At 41.0% G+C, this 18,190-nt stretch overlaps 1 protein-coding gene across 5 annotated transcripts in view; it reads left to right on the forward strand.

The window, feature by feature from the left end:
• Positions 1 to 17,787, forward strand: part of CAB39 (calcium binding protein 39) — an 81,076-nt gene extending 63,289 nt beyond the window's left edge. For 2 of the 5 annotated variants that reach the window (XM_059703481.1, XM_059703484.1), the window contains 5 exons: positions 3,712 to 3,880; positions 11,246 to 11,305; positions 12,573 to 12,638; positions 14,286 to 14,429; positions 15,253 to 17,787. In XM_059703481.1, coding sequence (XP_059559464.1) covers positions 3,712 to 3,880; positions 11,246 to 11,305; positions 12,573 to 12,638; positions 14,286 to 14,429; positions 15,253 to 15,441 — 628 coding nt within the window. In that variant the 3' untranslated portion in view covers positions 15,442 to 17,787. The remainder of the gene's footprint in view (positions 1 to 3,711; positions 3,881 to 11,245; positions 11,306 to 12,572; positions 12,639 to 14,285; positions 14,430 to 15,252) is intronic. The other 3 variants (XM_059703483.1, XM_059703482.1, XM_059703486.1) reach the window with 3 other exon arrangements.
• Positions 17,788 to 18,190: the final 403 nt, after the last annotated feature.

Raw genomic sequence — 18,190 nt, forward strand, 5'->3', positions numbered from 1 at the left:
GTCCGCAACCACAGGCATGTGCCCTTGACTGGAATTGAATCCAGGACCCTTCAGTCCGGAGGCCGACGCTCTATCCAACCGGCTAGGGCAAATTTTAGTGTTCTTCAGGCAGCTTCCAGGAGTCTTTATGTTTTTTTAAAGCTAATAATTTCCTTTTGTCTAGGTAGCCATCATTATTAAAATCTATAAATTAGGTATCTCTGCTTACATTTTCCCTTTAGAGTAGCCAAGAGTATGAATGGAACATTGTTAAACATCATGTAAGTAAGAATATTAAGATAACAATTTAAAGAAAAAGTTTAAAGCTCTCATCCATCGAGCTAGCCAGAGCAGAAACCTCAGCTGGAAAGAAGAGAAGGAGACACGTGCAGAATGCTGCTGGTGTTGGGACCCTTTCTAGCCTGTACTGTGGAACATGTACATCAGACTGGAGGGGATAATATGACAAACCCTTCCTCCATCTCCCAGCTTCAGCAGTTCTTAAAACTGTGTCCTTCTTATTTCATGTATTCCTCCCTTTTTTCCTCCTCAAACACAATGTCACTTCAGTTTGCATCCTTAATAAGATGATACATCTTTTTTTTTTTTTTTACATGGTCGCAATACCATTTACAAACCTAACATTATCTAATGCTCAGTGTTCCGATTTCCTTGATTTTCATGCCACAAAAAATGGCATTTTCCCTTTAGTTTGTCCAAATCAGGTTCTAAGCAAAGCCCACAAACTGAATTTGGTTGATATGATTCTTACTTAACTCTCTTTTCATCTGTAATAGCTCCTGACCCCCTTTTTAAAATATATCATTTATTCGTTGAAGTAACTGGGTCATTTTTTCGTGTGGAAAAAAAATCACAAATTTTATGTCCAAACTGCCCCTTCTTGGACCAGTGAGAACTCCTCTCCTTCAAGTTGGCTCCCGTGTCCTTTTAGCAAGACTGCATCAGGCTTTGATGTTTCTGTGCTTTCAGCACATGATGTCCCTGGCTTATTTTGTGTGAGTTCTGTCTTCGGTCCTGGAAATAGCCATTTCGTTAAGTAGTCCTGTGAACTTGCTTTTAGATTGTTGTCCTTCTGTTGGTCAGCTAGTTTAGATTACTTCCATAGGATGTGGTTATTTGCTCTGGCTATGCGTACTTCCAGCTATTCGGTTGCCATTGTTAATTTGCATTTGAAAATACTCTAGTTGCTAGTATTAGACTGCATCTGGAGGCAGCTTCTCTCTGGCGATTTAAATGTTAATGTGCCCTCCACTCTAGTGCTAACAGGTTGTACAGCATAACTGTTTGCCTTGTAATCATTGGTTTATAGTTTAATCGTATTAGATAAGCTTGACAAACTGCCATCAAAACCTGCCCAACTTGTACCAAACTGTCTTACCCTTGAATTCTAGTCTCCTTACTAAAGATCAGCAAAGATAAATTATATGATTAGCCATTTTCCGAGCAGACATTTTAATCATAATCAGCCATCTAGCTGACTTACCATAAATGATACAAAGCAATGTAGTTTTGATCTTCTTGAGATCTGTGATGAACCTATGTACAACAAAAAGGTAATGCTACTAGATAACAATTAGTACTGTAGGATTTCAGGGGATAAAATAGGAGGGTGGGGTTAGTCAATAAGGCAAGGGTTGGTAAAAGATGGAACATAAGAGTGAATTTCCAGATGGTTTAAATTGGCAGAAAAAAAGAGTAGATACAGGGTCACAATTGAACAGAGTGGTGGGCAGCAGTAAGAAGAGCGGGATGCTTTGTGGCAGAGTGGGAGGTGACACTATGCCAGAGGACTAGATCTGATGCAAAGCCGAGATAGGCATCAAGCCCATACGGTTGTCTTTATTTGATCAGCAAGAAGAAATCATTTTAAACTCCTAAGCTGCAAGTGCTGTTGATATACTTGTGTGTTGGGTAGATTTGGTAAGACAGAGCTTGAACATAGGTGTTGGTTAGGGACACTTGCATTTCTCTCAGTCTGCGTTAATGCCACAGTAGGAACAGATAACAGGAACTGAAACTAAGATATTACAAAGAAGTAGTTAAAAAGCACTGGAGATGGGAAGATTTGGAGCAGAGAAAGAGGGTAAGTTTGGGCCCTGGCCAATGTCACTCAACTATTTGGAGCATCGTCTTGTGCACCAAAGGATCACAGGTTTGATTCCCAGTCAGGGCACATACCCATGTTGTAGATTCGATTCCTGGTTGGAGCACCTCTGGGAGGCTACTGATCAATGTTTCTCTCTCACATCAATTAGAAGGGGAAAAAAGGGCATAGTTGAAACTATGTTGTCCAATACAGTACCTACTAACCACATGTAATTATTTAATTTCAAATTAAGTTAAATGACATTTTAAAATTTAGTCCCTTAGTCATTTAAGCCGAATTGCAAGTGCTCAATGGCCACATGTGCCTAATAACTACCATAATGGACAGCACAGATAAAAACCATTATCATTATCACAGACAATTCTCTCAAAACTGTTTCAGACTCAGGTATTAAAAATACAGCAGTGATGCCAACTTAGATGGAAGCAGGGGTGGTGACCTCTTTTGTGGAGGGAGATGAGATTTTATTTTAGACATGTGGAGTTTATGGTAGACCTTTAATTGAAGTTGTCCAGAGACAACAGAAAATGCCAACAGAAATGTATAGTTCAGGTGTAGACCTGAGCAGAAGACCTATAGGAGTCATGGTGGAAGCAAGATTGTATGGGTGTTTGCTAGCAGACTGGAGGCCAGGCAAAAAAAATAGAACAGTCAGAGGGGTAGAAAGGAGAACTGGGAGAGTTTTTTTCTTTGAGAGAGATGTGAAGGTCAGCACTGCCAGGACACTAAGTGATAGACTCTGTGTTAGGAGAAAAGGTGGATTTGTCCAGGAGAGGTCTTTGCTGGTAGGATGTTGGAAAATGGAATTTGACTGCAGGAGATTGTGTGGGAAAGACATTAAACCATGTAAGCAGCTTGGAAGGAAGTAAAGGAAAGAGAGCTATGTGTTTGAGCTGAACAGCACAGCCGGTCCGAGAGGGTTGATGCATGTCAGAAGCGAAAGGCCTGCTGGGTGAAAGGGAAATGAGGTTTTCTTTCTGTTCATAGGGAAGGAAGACTGTAGAAACACCAAGATGGATGTAGAGGAAGGCTGCATGTGACTCCCCTCTGCCCACTGCGGGAGTCCTGACTGACATCTTCAGGACCAGGCTTTCAAGTCTGTAGGGCTTAGATGTTGCCAGTAGTCTTGAAAGTACTATTTTGAGTATTGACTTGAAACAATGAAATATAAGGACTGTGCATGTGTTAGAGCCTTTTAGATACTATGAATTTAGGGAACTAATTTATTTCATATTGTTTTTTTATTCAGTTTTTGGTTTTTCTGAAGTGTTGAGAGCACCCCACATGTAAAGCTAGTAACCCTTTTGTGGAGAGACCCTAAATGCTTCTCTTCTCTTCAAGATTTTTACCTTAAATAATGAACTTTTATTTCCATGATCACTCCATAGCTGTTATTTTTCTTTGGGTTGAAGCCGTCTTCACCAACTAAAATGTGTGTGCCCGCTAGAGAAAATTCACTGAGCACATGTTGTAATGAGAGATGCTGTGTGTAACCTGCTCTGGTCATTCAAGGGCACTTCCTGAAGCATCCTTTTCTAAAAATTTGAACTGTTCAGTGTTGGAATTTTAAAAGAGCAACCATGTTTGTTTTTTTCTTTTTGCAGGTATGAATCTCCTGAAATAGCTCTAAATTGTGGAATAATGTTAAGAGAATGCATCAGGCATGAACCACTTGCAAAAATCATTTTGTGGTCAGAACAGTTTTATGATTTCTTCAGATATGTCGAAATGTCAACATTTGACATAGCTTCCGATGCATTTGCCACATTCAAGGTAACATATATAAAAATTAAAGACTTCTAACTATACTTGCAACTCCGATTAACAGGTGTGCTCTTTTTCCTAAACCTTCTCTATCGTCCTTGCCTATATACTGCTGCCCCCTAGTGGGAAGAAAGAAGACAGCATCTATACAAGTGTGGCAAAAGCAGGTTTACAGTGTATGTGAAACAGTTTATTCTTATGTTATTATTTATTAACTAGAGGCCGGGTGCATGAAATTCATGCACGGTGGAGTAGGGGGGAGGGGACAGGGGGATGTCCCTCAGCCTGGCCTGCACCCTCTCCAATCTGGGACCCTTCAGTGGTCAGGCCTAAACTGGCAGTCGGACATCCCCCTCGTAATCCAGGACCACTGGCTCCTCACTACTCACCTGCCTGCCTGCCTAATGCCCCCAACGGCTCTCCCCTGCCAGCCTGATCGCCCCTAACCCCCTGCCAGCCTGATCTCACCCCTAACTGCTCTCCCCTGCCAGCCTGATCTCTCTCCTAACTGCCTCTGCCTTGGCCCCCACCACCATGGCTTTGTCCGGAAGGAAGTCGGACATTCAGAAGATGGCCGGTTGACCTGGTCTAATTAGCATATTACCCTTTTATTTGTATAGATTACTGTATTATTCTTCCATACAAACAACTGTAAACCTGCTTTTGCCCTACCCCTGTATATGTATATATACAAATAAAGTCATAGTTTTAAAGGGTGGAAAAGAAAACAAATTAAAAATAAAGGGTGGAAAAGTTAGAATTTTTAGGCAGGGTACAGTTTTCTGTTAAATTACCCATCAAGTACAGTAATAGATATAACAACCAGATTTTTCTCCTGTGTTGAGCATACTGTTGCAGTTTCTTTGGTTAAGCACCAGATGAAGTAGTTGGCCTCTGTTTGGGCCCAAGGGAACCAGAGACTTACCGCTTCCATCTCATGCTCATGCCAGAGCTTGTTTATTAACTACAGGAGGTGAGGGCGGGCAGAATCACCTGCACTATTCAAATTAGCCTCTCCGCAGTGTGCCTTATCTCCCTGTTGTATAAGGAGATATTACAAAGAAGCAGTTAAAAAGCAGTTAATTTGTTTAAATTAAACGCACATATATAGGATACCACTGTGCAACATGCACTTTTTTTGTTTTGAATTGCAAGGTTCTGTGCTGTTTAAAGTATATAAATAAGACAGTGATCTTTATAATCTTTCTGTGTTACGTTCCCTTATGTAAAATGTGTGACATCTTAAGTCAATATTTAGAACTGCTATTTTAATATAATCAGAATTTAGTATACTAACCTGCAGATTGCTATGCTCAGAAACCGTGAATACTGTTATAGTGACAAGTGGCCACTTCTCTTGTAAGTGTTCAGTTTTATGATTATAAAGAGCGCCTGAGGTGAGCACAGTCCCTGGTTTCTGGGTAAAATATGTCCCTCGGAGTGAAGGAACACCCTTAAAATAGGATGAAAGCCTAGCACCCTGGCCACTAGGATTTTACATTGAATGAGAATAAAATAATAGTGTGAAAGGCCTAAGAATTTATTTTCCCAAAGCCATTAGAAAGGGTATCAGAAGCCTTAGGTAAGACCTCAGCTATTTCTATGTCAGTGTACAAAACAAAATGAAATTCATTTAAGATGATAGCATAGAGTGGTAAATGTGATGCTTAGTTCCACCGCCCTTGGTGTGGTAGGACTCTTGCTTAGGATGGAAGGAATGCCCACTCAAAAGCAGCAGACCGTTATGAGGGAAAGTGTAGTAGCATCTGTCAACAGGAGGAGTCACTCCTGTTTGAAAAAAAGCCATGAGCCCAAGAGTGCAGCTCTGGGAGCAGGAGGGTAAGCAGAGAGGAGGAGAGGGCGGCAGTGGTGTGGGAGAATGCAGCCAGACCACCGGACCAAGGAGGACATGACTGGCGTGCTCCTGGCACAGATGGCAAAAATGACCAAGAGGTGAGAGAAGTGTGCTAATTATATGCCAGAAATGTGATTCCCAGTGTCTGACAACGTTTTGATTGGCCTTGCTGATAACTTTATCTCAGTTAGTCCTGCTTCTTTGAATTAAATTCATACCGAGGTGATGGAATCACTGTGGGTAAAGCAACCTGTCAGGTCATGGTAGCCACAGAGGGAAAGACTAGGCAGAGTCAGGTGGTAGTCCTTACTGGAAGAAGGGAAACTTTAAAAAATAACAGAGGTGTCTAAGGATGAGCTCCAGAGGAGAAAGCATGGAGAAACTGGCTTGGATTCTGTATCTCAGCTGCTGCTGGTTGCAAAGAAAGTGGAGAGCTCATTAAAGAGAGCTCTCCAAGAAACGAAAAAGACAGGAGGCCAAAATCAAGACAAGAGAAAGAGAAATAGACCTAGCAAACAGACCAAAGCTACCTCCCCACCCCTGCCTAAAAGAAACTCCACCTGAGTTAGACAGGGGCCAGTCTCAGCCTCACTCCATAGGCGCTGGCAGAGGGAAGGGGGCCTGTCTCTCTCCCAGTTTACTCTTTGCAGAGAATACTTTCATAAGGAGGAGAACATCCATGGTTCATGGTCTCCTTTAAGAATGTGACCAGAGCAACTTCCTGAAAATGCAGTCTGCACATAAAATCTTTCCAACAAATGCAGCTCATCCATAACTCTGGATTCAAAGCCCCTGGAAGTGGGCCAAGTCTTAAAAGGAAATTAAAACTACTTGCTCTAAATGTGTCCAAGATTTGTAGCTCAAATGAACAGGTTCTGAGATAGTTAAATCAGTGGCCAAGTATTTGTTAGTGATTATTTTTAAGGAATTAGGAGATTGGGAGGGGCATCAGAAGGCCAACAAATATATTTCCAATTTTCCAGAGTAAAAGAAGGTAGATTCCCCAGAGAGGCTGGTGGAGCTTGGAGCTTGATGGTATACCTGTGTAAGGTTCTAGAAAGTATTTCTAAAGAGATGATATCTGAGCATTTTGGAAAGGAAACCGAGTGCCCACAGCCAGCATGGATTCACTAAGAGTAAGTTCAGTCATACTAATCTCATTGATGCCAGTAGATCAGGGGCCTAAAGACAAGGCTGCCTGGGTTCAATTCCCAGCTCTGCTGCTGATTGCACCTGTGTCTTCATCTGCTAAAATGTGGGTATTAATACTAGTGTGTCAGGTTATTGTGGCCTCACACAGCACGTGTGCTGTAAACAGTAACTAGTGGGATTCCTTTAAGACAAGGAGGATATACTAGATGTCAAATAATTATACAGACCTATTTTAATGGAAACAATAAAAAGATTAGGAGCTAGATGGAGGGAGTTTCAGTATGATGATTTGCAACTAATTAAATGCAGTATCCATAAGGTCCTGGAAAATGGATCACCATCACCCTGGAGAGAGACTCTAATGGATCTCTGCTCGGCCAAGTTGAACATTATTAATGACTTGGATAGAGGGTGACAAGGCATACTTACCAAATGTGTCAGTGACAGCCATTAAGGGAAAGATAAATAACAGTGAGCCTAAATAAGGCTTCATAAATCCAGAGAGGCCAGAATATAACAGGATAAAGTTAATTATAGATAACCCAAGTCTTCTACTTGAGGACCTAACCATATAAATATGGGATCGGGGAATAGGCATGATAATAATAGTTAATGCCAACTGTAATAGTTGCTAAAATGTAGGTAAGTTCTTATATTCAAACAATCCATTGAAGGAAGTATTATCATCTCCTTTACAGATAAGGACACTACAGCATAGAAATGCTGAGTAAAGTCAGACAATACATGGGCAAGCCAGAATTTGAACCCAGGCAGTCTGACTGCAGAGCCCACTATGAGTAAACAAAATTCTGAATTTGTCCATTAAAATTGGCAGTTTGATGATGCTGCCCCAGAACTACATGTGACCACAAAAGTGTGTCACCTAAGGAGCTTGATGGTCTCACCCCACTATAAGCTTACCAGGTAACAGCACATAAATGTGTTCCATTCCAGGCACTACACTTTAAGAGGCACATAGACAAATAGATGACTTTCAGAAGACATTAGATGGTGAGGGGGACTCAGAACCTGTCATTCGAGGAGTGGTTAAAAGAACTGGACCTATTTAGCCTGAAGAAGAGAAGACTCGGTAGGGACTTGCCATGAGAGCACTGCTGTATTTGAAGTGGGGTTCTTTAGAAAATGGATTAAACTTGTTTCTGGAAGTACCTGGGGCCTAGGCTTGACTCTCAGCACAGGAAAAACATTCTAACTCAGAGCTCCAGAGGTGAACCATACAGTTAGAAGAATTGAGTTTCCTGTCCTTGGACATACACTTTCAAGCATCAGATAGGGAATTGAGCCAAGTGACTTGCTCTGAAAATCAGCCCCCTGGTTTAGCAGTATTTCTTCTGGGATTCCAGGGCTGTCTTTGTCACATGATATTTGAGGTCCAAACTTAACATAATTTTTAGGAATCTTTAAATTCAACCTACTCTAAAAGTTGGCTGCTTAAACTGCTGGACTTGAGAGATGACTCCTGACCTCTCTCCAAGTTATATACCAAGGTCTTGGATGTACTGAATTCAGACAGGTGGGAAATGAGAAGTCCTTTTCTTCCACCACCCCCACCCCCCCCCACTGGCCAACTAGCAACTCTGCATGTCTGGGACCACATGCACCTATAAACTTTGCAGATTACTGAGCAGATACTGACCTCATAACCATTTCTCTTCATCTTCTATTCTGTTGGTTTCTTTCCCCACACCCTGGTTTGAGCTATCCATAGCTCTTGGCTCTAATCCTAAGGTAAGGTTCCTCTTCGTCTCTCAGTAGACAGAGGCACTGCCTAAGTCCCATCTCCTCATTTCCCAACTTGGCTCTCAGCAACTGCTCCTTTCCCACTAATATTTTACTGTCCCCTCCAGGCCCTGCCCTGTCATGGCCCTTCTTAACAAGGGCTTTCATCCTGTGGGGCCCTGGGTCCAGCTCCTACTTCAGTAGTCTCAACACACCCCTTTTCTCTCTCTCTCTCTTACCAAGGTCATTGAGATTTGATTCCTAAATTGGCAATGATTTCCTGAGTTTCATGTTCTCTTTAAACCAGATGATAACAAGGAGACTCCCCTAGATGGGGAGAATGGAATCCCCCTTTTCATGTGTGGCCCAACTGTGAGCCTCATGCTCCTACTTGAGATACAACCTCAGAGCAAATAGTCCCCTTACTCAGACCTGCAGTCAAATCAAGGCCTTTGCTTTTTAGAGCAATATTTTCTATCTGCCTGCTCCTAAGAACCCAGCCCCAAGTGAGAGCCACTGTCTCTCAGACCCCCCACCTCTGGTCTTCTCCGTGGTCAGATTATGACCGAGCAGTAAGCATTGGGCTTCTTTTGCTGTACTTCCTCATACTGGCCTCCAGAATGACATCCAGTCTCACACAGATCCTGACTCATTAATCCCTTACTTTGCTAATTCATATGTTTGTTCAGTTCATTCCACAAGCCTCTCAGCACCTGCCCTGTGTTGAGTGTTGTATTCTATAGGTGTGGGGTTCAGCAATGAGCCATACACACCCCCTAACCCTTGAGGCTCTTACACAGAGGAGACCACCATAAACAGACCACAGTAGCATGTTAAAAGGAAGTGATCTTAACAAGCATTCCTGGTACTTGCCCTTAACGTTCTCATGTTCCTCTCTCCCTTACATCTGGCCCCATGATATACTGAGATAATATCAATTCTCCTACCCCTGCCATCTCTCCTTCCCTATCTGGGTACCTCATAGCATTTCTTACCAGACTCTTAAGGTACTCAAATAAACTCCAGGGTTTCTGTTTTGCCTGTTTATTCCCTAAGGGGGATTTAGAATAAATTTGGTAGGTCTTTCCTGAACATACAGTATACAACCTATCCAGCAGTTTAAACACCTGTAAATCTTTGGGGTAGAATTAGAAGCCTTCTTAACAAGCACACTTTGAACCTTGGTTAGTGTGACATTTTCCAAAACATATTCCCTGATGTTGGTTCATTCATTTATTAAATATTAAGCTTTTACTATGTGCTGGGCACTGCATAGGGGCTGGGGATTCAAAGATTTAAAACAGACTTGAGCCTTGTGTTTACAGAATGTGCAGTCTGGCACGAAACATTCATCAGGTCATCTCACAGATGAACAGTCATACCTGTGACCATGCTTTCATGCTGGTGGCCAGTCTGGAAGGGCTCCCTGTGGAAGTGACAAGTGGAGCTCCGAAGGTAGTAGGTACCTAGAGAGGGTCAAGCCTGTGCCATGGAGGCCTTTTCAGGGAAGGGTGCTAACAAAGCAGGCGACAGAGTTCCCTACAGAATCTCCTGCTGCCAGATGGAGCCCCATGAAGCAACCAGAGCTGTAGTGCTTTCCATGTCAGCTTGACCGTGGAACATTTCTCAGAGCTTTCCCATTTCCATAGCACTTGGATGTACTTAGGAAACTCTAGTTCAATGTAACCTTGGTAACTCAAACATAAATAGCAAAGAAAACGAGTTAAGGAAAGTTGGTTGTGAGGAGATTATTGGCACCAACCTCTCCAGTAGGGGGCTCTAAAGGAATGTAATTCATTAATTGACCAAATATTGTCTGGCCATTCCTGCTGTCACATGTTCCCTTCCCCCTTCCCCAACCCAACCTGGTGAGACCAAGGCTAATCATTGCTAACTTCCAGGTCCTTGGAGGCAGGGACCACATCTTTCTTCTTTGTAACCCTAGCACTTAGAACGTTACCTGGCACATTGTAGATATTTCCTAAATGAATGATCCTTGACTTGTTTCCAGGGAAATCCGTGGGGTGAGACCTAAGCTCTGTTTTATAGTAATGCAGAATTAGACTCAAGGTCTTACTGATTTTTGTTCCTACATTACTGCAGTGTTATTCTGCTTACTTAGGAGCTGATGTTTATAAAATGACAGGGCTTTTCAAAAACATTTTACCTCTGCAAAAGGTTGCATTAGATATGAAACTGAATGCAATTGAATTTAGGAGGAAGGAAATGGAACCTCCAATACTTCTAATTAAAGAAATGTCCTTTTTCTCCACCAGGAGCAGTTTCAATTTGACATCTTATTACAGTTGTTTACTTTTTATTTCACTTCAATTCTTTATTCTCTTTTTTGAACATATATTCCCATTGCCTTATATGTTTGTTTTTAAATTTTTCCTAAGAGTTATAGATGTGTGACTAATCATAAGCATTAAAATCACAATTTCAGATTATTGATTTTATTTACTCATACAAAATCATTATCCTCAATACAGTTCATGCTCAATTTAAGTATAGTAATTTTAACAACAGTTTTTATTAGGTAAAATGGCGTGGAATGTTTTAGGATTCTCTTCTAAAAGAACCTGAATGCGAGAACAACATTTTAACAGTATATTTCCTTTTTCTAGGATTTGCTTACAAGACATAAGTTGCTCAGTGCAGAATTTTTGGAACAACATTATGATAGAGTAAGTATATGAAATACTATTTCATAATAGCAAATTTTAAGTTTTATTATCAGAAATGAAAGGTTAAATTAGATTTTGTACCAGACTGTTTATTTTGCAAATGTAAAGTTTTAAGGTGGTGCCATAGCCATTTCTCTACTGAAAGGAGGTATAGCGCTTTACCTGATTAGAAGCAGACTTTATCTGTTTGATTGACATGCTGCCATTTGGATCTTTTCTTGATTTAGAAGAGGAAAGTAAAGCACTTTGGTGCTGAATAATAATACACAGTTGAGATAAAAGAAAAATATTATTTGACTTCCTAACTCTCCTTTCCATTTGTGCTGCTAACAAATAGAGAGAAAGGGAAGCAGCACCTGATAGGTGAGACGAGCTCTTGCCTAGAGGCAGAACCCGGTTCTGCCCCTGCTCTGCAGCTGACAGCTTGTCACCACCAAGACCATTACCACTGAGGACTCAGAAGCCTATCCTTATTTCTAAAATGAGGACATTGGACTAGCCCAGCGGTGAGGTCCCTTCCAGCTTGAGTCAATGGATGTCAGACTTCCTGGTAATAGAGTCCCCTGAGATTTGTACATGATTCTAGTGGACACGTGTCAGTTCCTAAATCTGTAGCATTTTGCATTTCCAGGCCTCTACTCATGCTGTGTCCTTCCCTTTTTATCCCCTAAGAATCCTTTCCTCCCCCCAATTCTAAGTGAAATCCCTCCCATTATTCAAGTTTGAGCCTGAGCCTACATTCTGTAGGACCTCTTCCAATATAACACAGTATGAGTTTCCTCTCTCTTCTGTTCTTAATTATTTTCTCTCCTTACTTGATGCGTTGAAAGAACAGGTAACTTTTCTCTTTGTATTTATGCTCTGGACTAGTTGAGTTCTCCTCTGTAACGAATATGAATTTTCTAATATAACACCAAGAAATGATAGCTGACTCAGCAGTGAGGAAACGGTCAGGGGAAGGGAGTTGTTTCGTGAATATGGAGTTTGGGTGACAGAAGAGGATCAGATTTAAGCTCTGCTAGTATATGGGCCTGTCTAGAACTAGGAGGGGATCCGTCCCAAGAGCCCTCTTCACAGAGGTCATCAGCAGGTATCACCCTGAGGGTTTCTGAGCACCTTGGAGGAAGGGTGTGGAACAGGCTGGCAGAGGCGAGCTTGGGCAGTGATTGACCTTCGAGGTGTTAGAGCTTCCACTCAAACTTTCTGACATTATCTATCCGTCTTCAAAAAACAAATAAATAACTCTGATATGTGTTTTTTGTCTTAGTTCTTCAGTGAGTATGAGAAGTTACTTCATTCAGAAAATTATGTGACAAAAAGACAGTCACTCAAGGTATGACAGTTATTTATTTTATCTAGTTCACATCTCTTCACCCTGTGTTTGAACTTTGGATTTGAGGAAAGGGGGTTATGCTAGTATGTGGGTCTTAGACCTTTAGATGAAAATATGTGGGCCATGATCAGAATTTTTGTGGAAAGGGGTGGGGTTCAGCAGAGGTCCACACAGGGCTCCTGCCCACCTCTCTGTAAGTTAGAGACCCCAAACGCAGCACACAGAATTTTGAAGAGGACTTTCTCTCTTAGCGATGCAGTGTTTTAGATTTTGAAGCATATTTTCAAAACTTAGAATCATGTCTGTTAGATGAAGACACTGCAGGTGCTATCTCCCCAGGATGGAACCCTAATGGCAGGGACTTGCTGTGTGAGGGAAGGGGGAGGAGTAAGCAGTGAGACTGGACCATAGACGGGTTTGGCTGCTCCATATCAAAATAGGATATGAACAATTCCAGTAGAAGTTAACAGCGTGCTCGAGGTTACATAGCTCACAAGGAGCAGGGAAGCAGGACGCGAACCCAGGCCGATCGTACCAGGACTAGCCCCTCCCCCACTCTGCTCTGCCTCTGTCCACAAGGGCCACAGCTTGGCCCTCTCCCACTGCAGGCCACATCACCACACACTCGATCTGCACTAGATGTGGGCACTGATGGCGTGAAGAGGTGGCTGCCAAAGAAAATCTAGAATAAGCAACAACAATTGAAAAATTAAGCACTGATAAGGTATAACCAACCTCTGTGAATTCAGTAAGCCCTGAAGGCACAGGTTTCTTTTCTGCTTAACTGATGTTATTAGTGATGAGGAGTCACTAAGGAAGAAATGGAGTATTTTCAGGATACTTGGCTGAAGAAGGAATAGAAAAATTTTCATTTTTATCAGCCTTTCTGAATCAGATATGATAACTTTGGCATGTGTAGAAGTTAGTGTATGGAAAACTTCGGACATGATCCTTTTCCTATGAAATCCAGATAAATAAAATTTAAAAATAAATAATTTTTAATTAAGCTAAGGTTTGTGGTTAGTTAACAGGAATTACCAAGAACTTCTAAACACTTTCTTCGATAGTTTCTTTTTAGTGAGATAACACAAATGCTATTTAAAGAGCAGGCAGGCTCTGACAGTCTTAAATTTGGGGCCAAATGTGCCTGAATATTCTCTTCAGAGAGCAGTGTCAGACTCACCATAGGTTTAAATGCCCGAGGGAAAGGTGGGTGTTTGTGTAACGGACTGTAGGCACTCCATAGCTTCTAGGTCAGTGATGGCGATCCTTTTGAGCTCGGCGTGTCAGCATTTTGGAAAACCCTAACTTAACTCTGGTGCTGTGTCACATATAGAAATTTTTTGATATTTGAAACCATAGTAAAACAAAGACATATTTTTTGATATTTATGTTATATATTTAAATGCCATTTAACAAAGAAAAATCAACCAAAAAAATGAGTTCGCATGTCACTTCTGACACGCGTGTCATAGGTTCGCCATCACTGTTCTAGGTCATAGTTCGGTTCATTTCATCAGTCTTTGGGGGGGCCTAGTGATACTCTGTACTTAATAATGATGATTATTAAATGAATTATTTTTCAGACTTTGATTTTCCTTAGACTCTTAATGATAATGTAGAGTGATTCTTTAAATGTCTTCTCAGCTTCTCGGTGAACTATTGTTAGACCGACACAACTTCACAATTATGACAAAATACATCAGTAAACCTGAGAACCTCAAGTTAATGATGAATCTTCTACGAGACAAAAGTCGTAACATCCAGTTTGAGGCCTTTCACGTTTTTAAGGTAGAGTACTAAAACCACAAACAATATTTTCTCCTGAAGTCGTCAGTCTCATTTCGTTTACAAATTTCTGAAATAGTATTAGCCCCACTTTGGTAATCTCAGTGATACAATTCAGTTAATTTTCATGTTTTGTGTGGTACAACATTTAAACAGAAAAATAGACCCAGAAACAGGGTAATCATTTCAATTTGGGAACAGAATAAGTTTATTTACAAAGGAGTGCCATTTGTCTTAGAAAATTATTAATCACAAAGTTAAGGGGTAACCCGTATCTTAATGCTTTCTGTGGAGGTTTCTATTCTCAAAATTCATTTTGACCTTTTATGCCCAGAAATAATTTCTGCAAATGTTATCCTAAAATCAGCATCTATATTTTAATACCAACTACTGAGTTTCAGAGCATGAGGGAAAGTACCAGTCCTCTTTGTACTAAAGCATGTAAATCTTTTTTTTTAAATATATTTTATTGCTTTTTTACAGAGAGGAAGGGAGAGGGATAGAGAGTTAGAAACATCCATAAGAGAGAAGCATCGATCAGATGCCTCCTGCACACCCCCTACTGGGGATGTGCCTGCAACCAAGGTACATGCCCTTGACCGGAGTCGAACCTGGGACCCTTCAGTCTCCAGCCCGATGCTCTATCCAGTGAGCCAAACCAGCTAGGGCTGTAAATCTTTTTTTTAATTTTCAAATTGTGAAATAAGATATCCTGAAGCACAAACCTCTGACTGAGTTATCCCGACTTCATGTGCCCAGGGAGGGAAGTTCTGGATGTGTCCTGCCTCGTTCTTTCCTGTAGCTGATGCAGATTTCTCTCCGGCAGGTGTTTGTTGCCAACCCTAACAAGACACAGCCCATCCTAGACATCCTCCTCAAGAACCAGACCAAACTCATAGAGTTCCTCAGCAAGTTTCAGAACGACAGGACCGAGGACGAGCAGTTTAATGACGAGAAGACCTATTTAGTTAAACAGATCAGGGACTTGAAGAGACCAGCTCAGCAAGAAGCCTAACTCCCCATAAACATCCGAAATATTAAATCCAAACCCAGCACCTGCTGTTAGCTCGTCAGCACCAGGCACTCTCACCGATTCATGAGGAACATTATGCTAGTCTGCTGTTAAGTGAACGGTTTTTCATTTTATCTTGTTTTGTTTTTTTAGTCCATCTTGGAGAACGTAGCTGCTGCTTTCTTGCACACTAGAGCACACGTGGACTTTCTCTTGATCTTTGTGTCATTTCAGAATTCAGAGACCCTGTTTGCTGTAGGAGTTCTGAACACGGCTAGGTTCGTGAGGGCAAATGTAGGGGTGATAGTGTGACGGAGGGGCAGAAGGCGAGATAGGGTCAGATTAAACCTGCAGGTTTGCACTTATGTTAAAGAGCTGGGCGTGGATTCTTGGTGAGATTGTCTGCCTTCACTACAGGAAGATCATGCAGCGCTGTATTTAGAATCAGGGGAACTGTACCCACGATGTGAGCTTTTGGGGTGGTTAAAGTTGACGTGCGAATAAATTGATACTGAAACTTAGCAACTTCTTAAAAGTGTGACGCTTCATAAGGTCATAAGGAAAATGTATATACGCTTTTCATGGCTTTCTAGAATTTTTTGACATTTGATTTTCTTGAGACTTGTAAACCTGGATATGTTGGAAGGTATTTGTTAATTTCCCTTTTGGAAGATCTTTTCAAACAGTAGAGCTAGCAGCGACACCTCGCATTTCGTTTCAACAATGCTTACAGGTTTCTTTTGTATATAATTCTTAGAATGCTCATTTCTTTTAAATGATTTAATTTGTACAGCAGAGGAATGTTATTGTATTAGTATGTAACTATTACCTAATATTGAGTCCTTGCAAAAAAATGAATGCTCATATGTAATTGAAATACTTCAGATCACATGAAAATGCTGATTTAACATTTAAGTATCACAGCATTAAAAGACAAAAGTAAACCAATCCTTTGTATTCAGTTATCTAGTGGGGTGCCATCAATAGGGTACAATACAGACTTGGAACTCAGTCAGCCCTCTTTCCTGCATAGTACTGGCCTTATTCATTTAAAATGAGTTTCCTCAATCTATGGATGATACTGATTATGCGCAATTAACGCTGATTCTCTGTGTGGGAAACCTCAGTAGAGCACCTTTTCTTCTTTAGAGTAAGTCATCCAGTACAGTAGTTGTGGAACTGAATCATTAAACTTCGGCTTCTCTTAGGAAAAGAAGAGTTCCTAGTCACAGGTGTCCTATGGGGAAATTTTTTTTTTTTAATGTTCTATTCCTTAATGCTGCAAATTATCAGTATTTATAAAGTAACTGATTTTGCACCACTTTTTGTTACTGTGACCACGGCAGAGCAACGTCTCCTAGGATATATCTATGTAAAGTTATTAGAATGGTATCTGTTCATCTTAGTGATACAAAGATCACAACTTACAATCAGAGTTTGCCAGTTTGAATTTAGCATGGCTGTGGCTGACTAAGAAATTTACATGAGTATTCTTTGCTAGCCTCTCTTACTAATTGAATTATTTATCGGCCAGTAAAAAGAAACTCCCAAGTGATGCTTCAGCAGGTTGCAAGACCTCCTTCTAGGAACACCAGTTAGGAAAATAGCTCCAGAAAATATAGATGTATTTTATTCTATTTAATTAAATGGCAGTCGGCATTGGTTTTCCTGAGGCTGTCTTTACCAAAATCTGTGTAAAATCATTCATATTTTTCCATTGGAAGTAGGGGAAGTGATCTAAGCTTCTTGAGTTGAAAATATCAAGACGTTTGGGAAGGCAGACCTGGCAGTGAAGCCTCCTGGTTCTGTGTCCAGTGCTGGGTGTTAGGTTTCAGGGGAGAATAGTAATTACACCGGGTGGAAGGAAGGTTTCCTGCCAAGCTGGTTCTTAGAACTGGAAACGACAAACAGCTTCCACTCCGTGACGTCATCATAGCACTAGAGCGTGGAGGACAGTGAGGGCAGCATGTCAAAACACCGTGTGGTACATCGCATTGGAATCTGGACATAGTTAAGATTTGGGGGTTGTTGTTTTTTTGTTTGTTTGATTTTAAACAAAAATGTGAAAACATTCAAAGTTGAAAAGTTGCATTTAAAGTTATGATCCTTTAATATATTCATGTTACCAAAACTATTAAACTGGAGGTGTTTCTCTTTGTGTCATAAAGGTTTAATTTTACATAAGTCAGTTATTCCATGTGATTTTTAACCCTTAGAAAGAGGTGGAGATGGAGACACCTGTTAACAATGCCATGAGAGCATTTCCTTTCTCCTGAAGAAAAGCAATTTCTTATCAGACTATGGCTGGCCCTGTAATTTAAATTAAAATAAAATTTTGGAGAAACAGCATTGTGCATGTTGACGATGTCATACAAATTGTCGCATTCGTGTTGCTATGAACAGCCCCATCAGGAGACATGAGGACAGCTTTGCCACAAACTGGAACCATACACACTCCTCTGTCTTTTTCTTTCCAGGGTTTTATTTTTGGTGTCAAACATGATTTTCACTTATAGTATAGGGCTCACAGCTGCCACACCCTTCCTTCCACAGTTAAATATCATTAGGCCTTTTGCTAGCATCGCTTTGACACCATGGCTTTGGGGGATCCTTTCTCTTCATTTCTGTGACCCTTTATTCTGAATACTCTAAGGTAAAACTAAAGCCCTGGGCAGGAGTGTTTATCAGTAGCTAGAGTGAAGCTACAATGAAGGTGAGAGAATACAGAAGCACGGTGTTCAATGGCACCTGG

This window comes from Myotis daubentonii, chromosome 7 (assembly GCF_963259705.1).
Source record: "Myotis daubentonii chromosome 7, mMyoDau2.1, whole genome shotgun sequence".
Lineage (NCBI taxonomy): Eukaryota > Metazoa > Chordata > Mammalia > Chiroptera > Vespertilionidae > Myotis > Myotis daubentonii.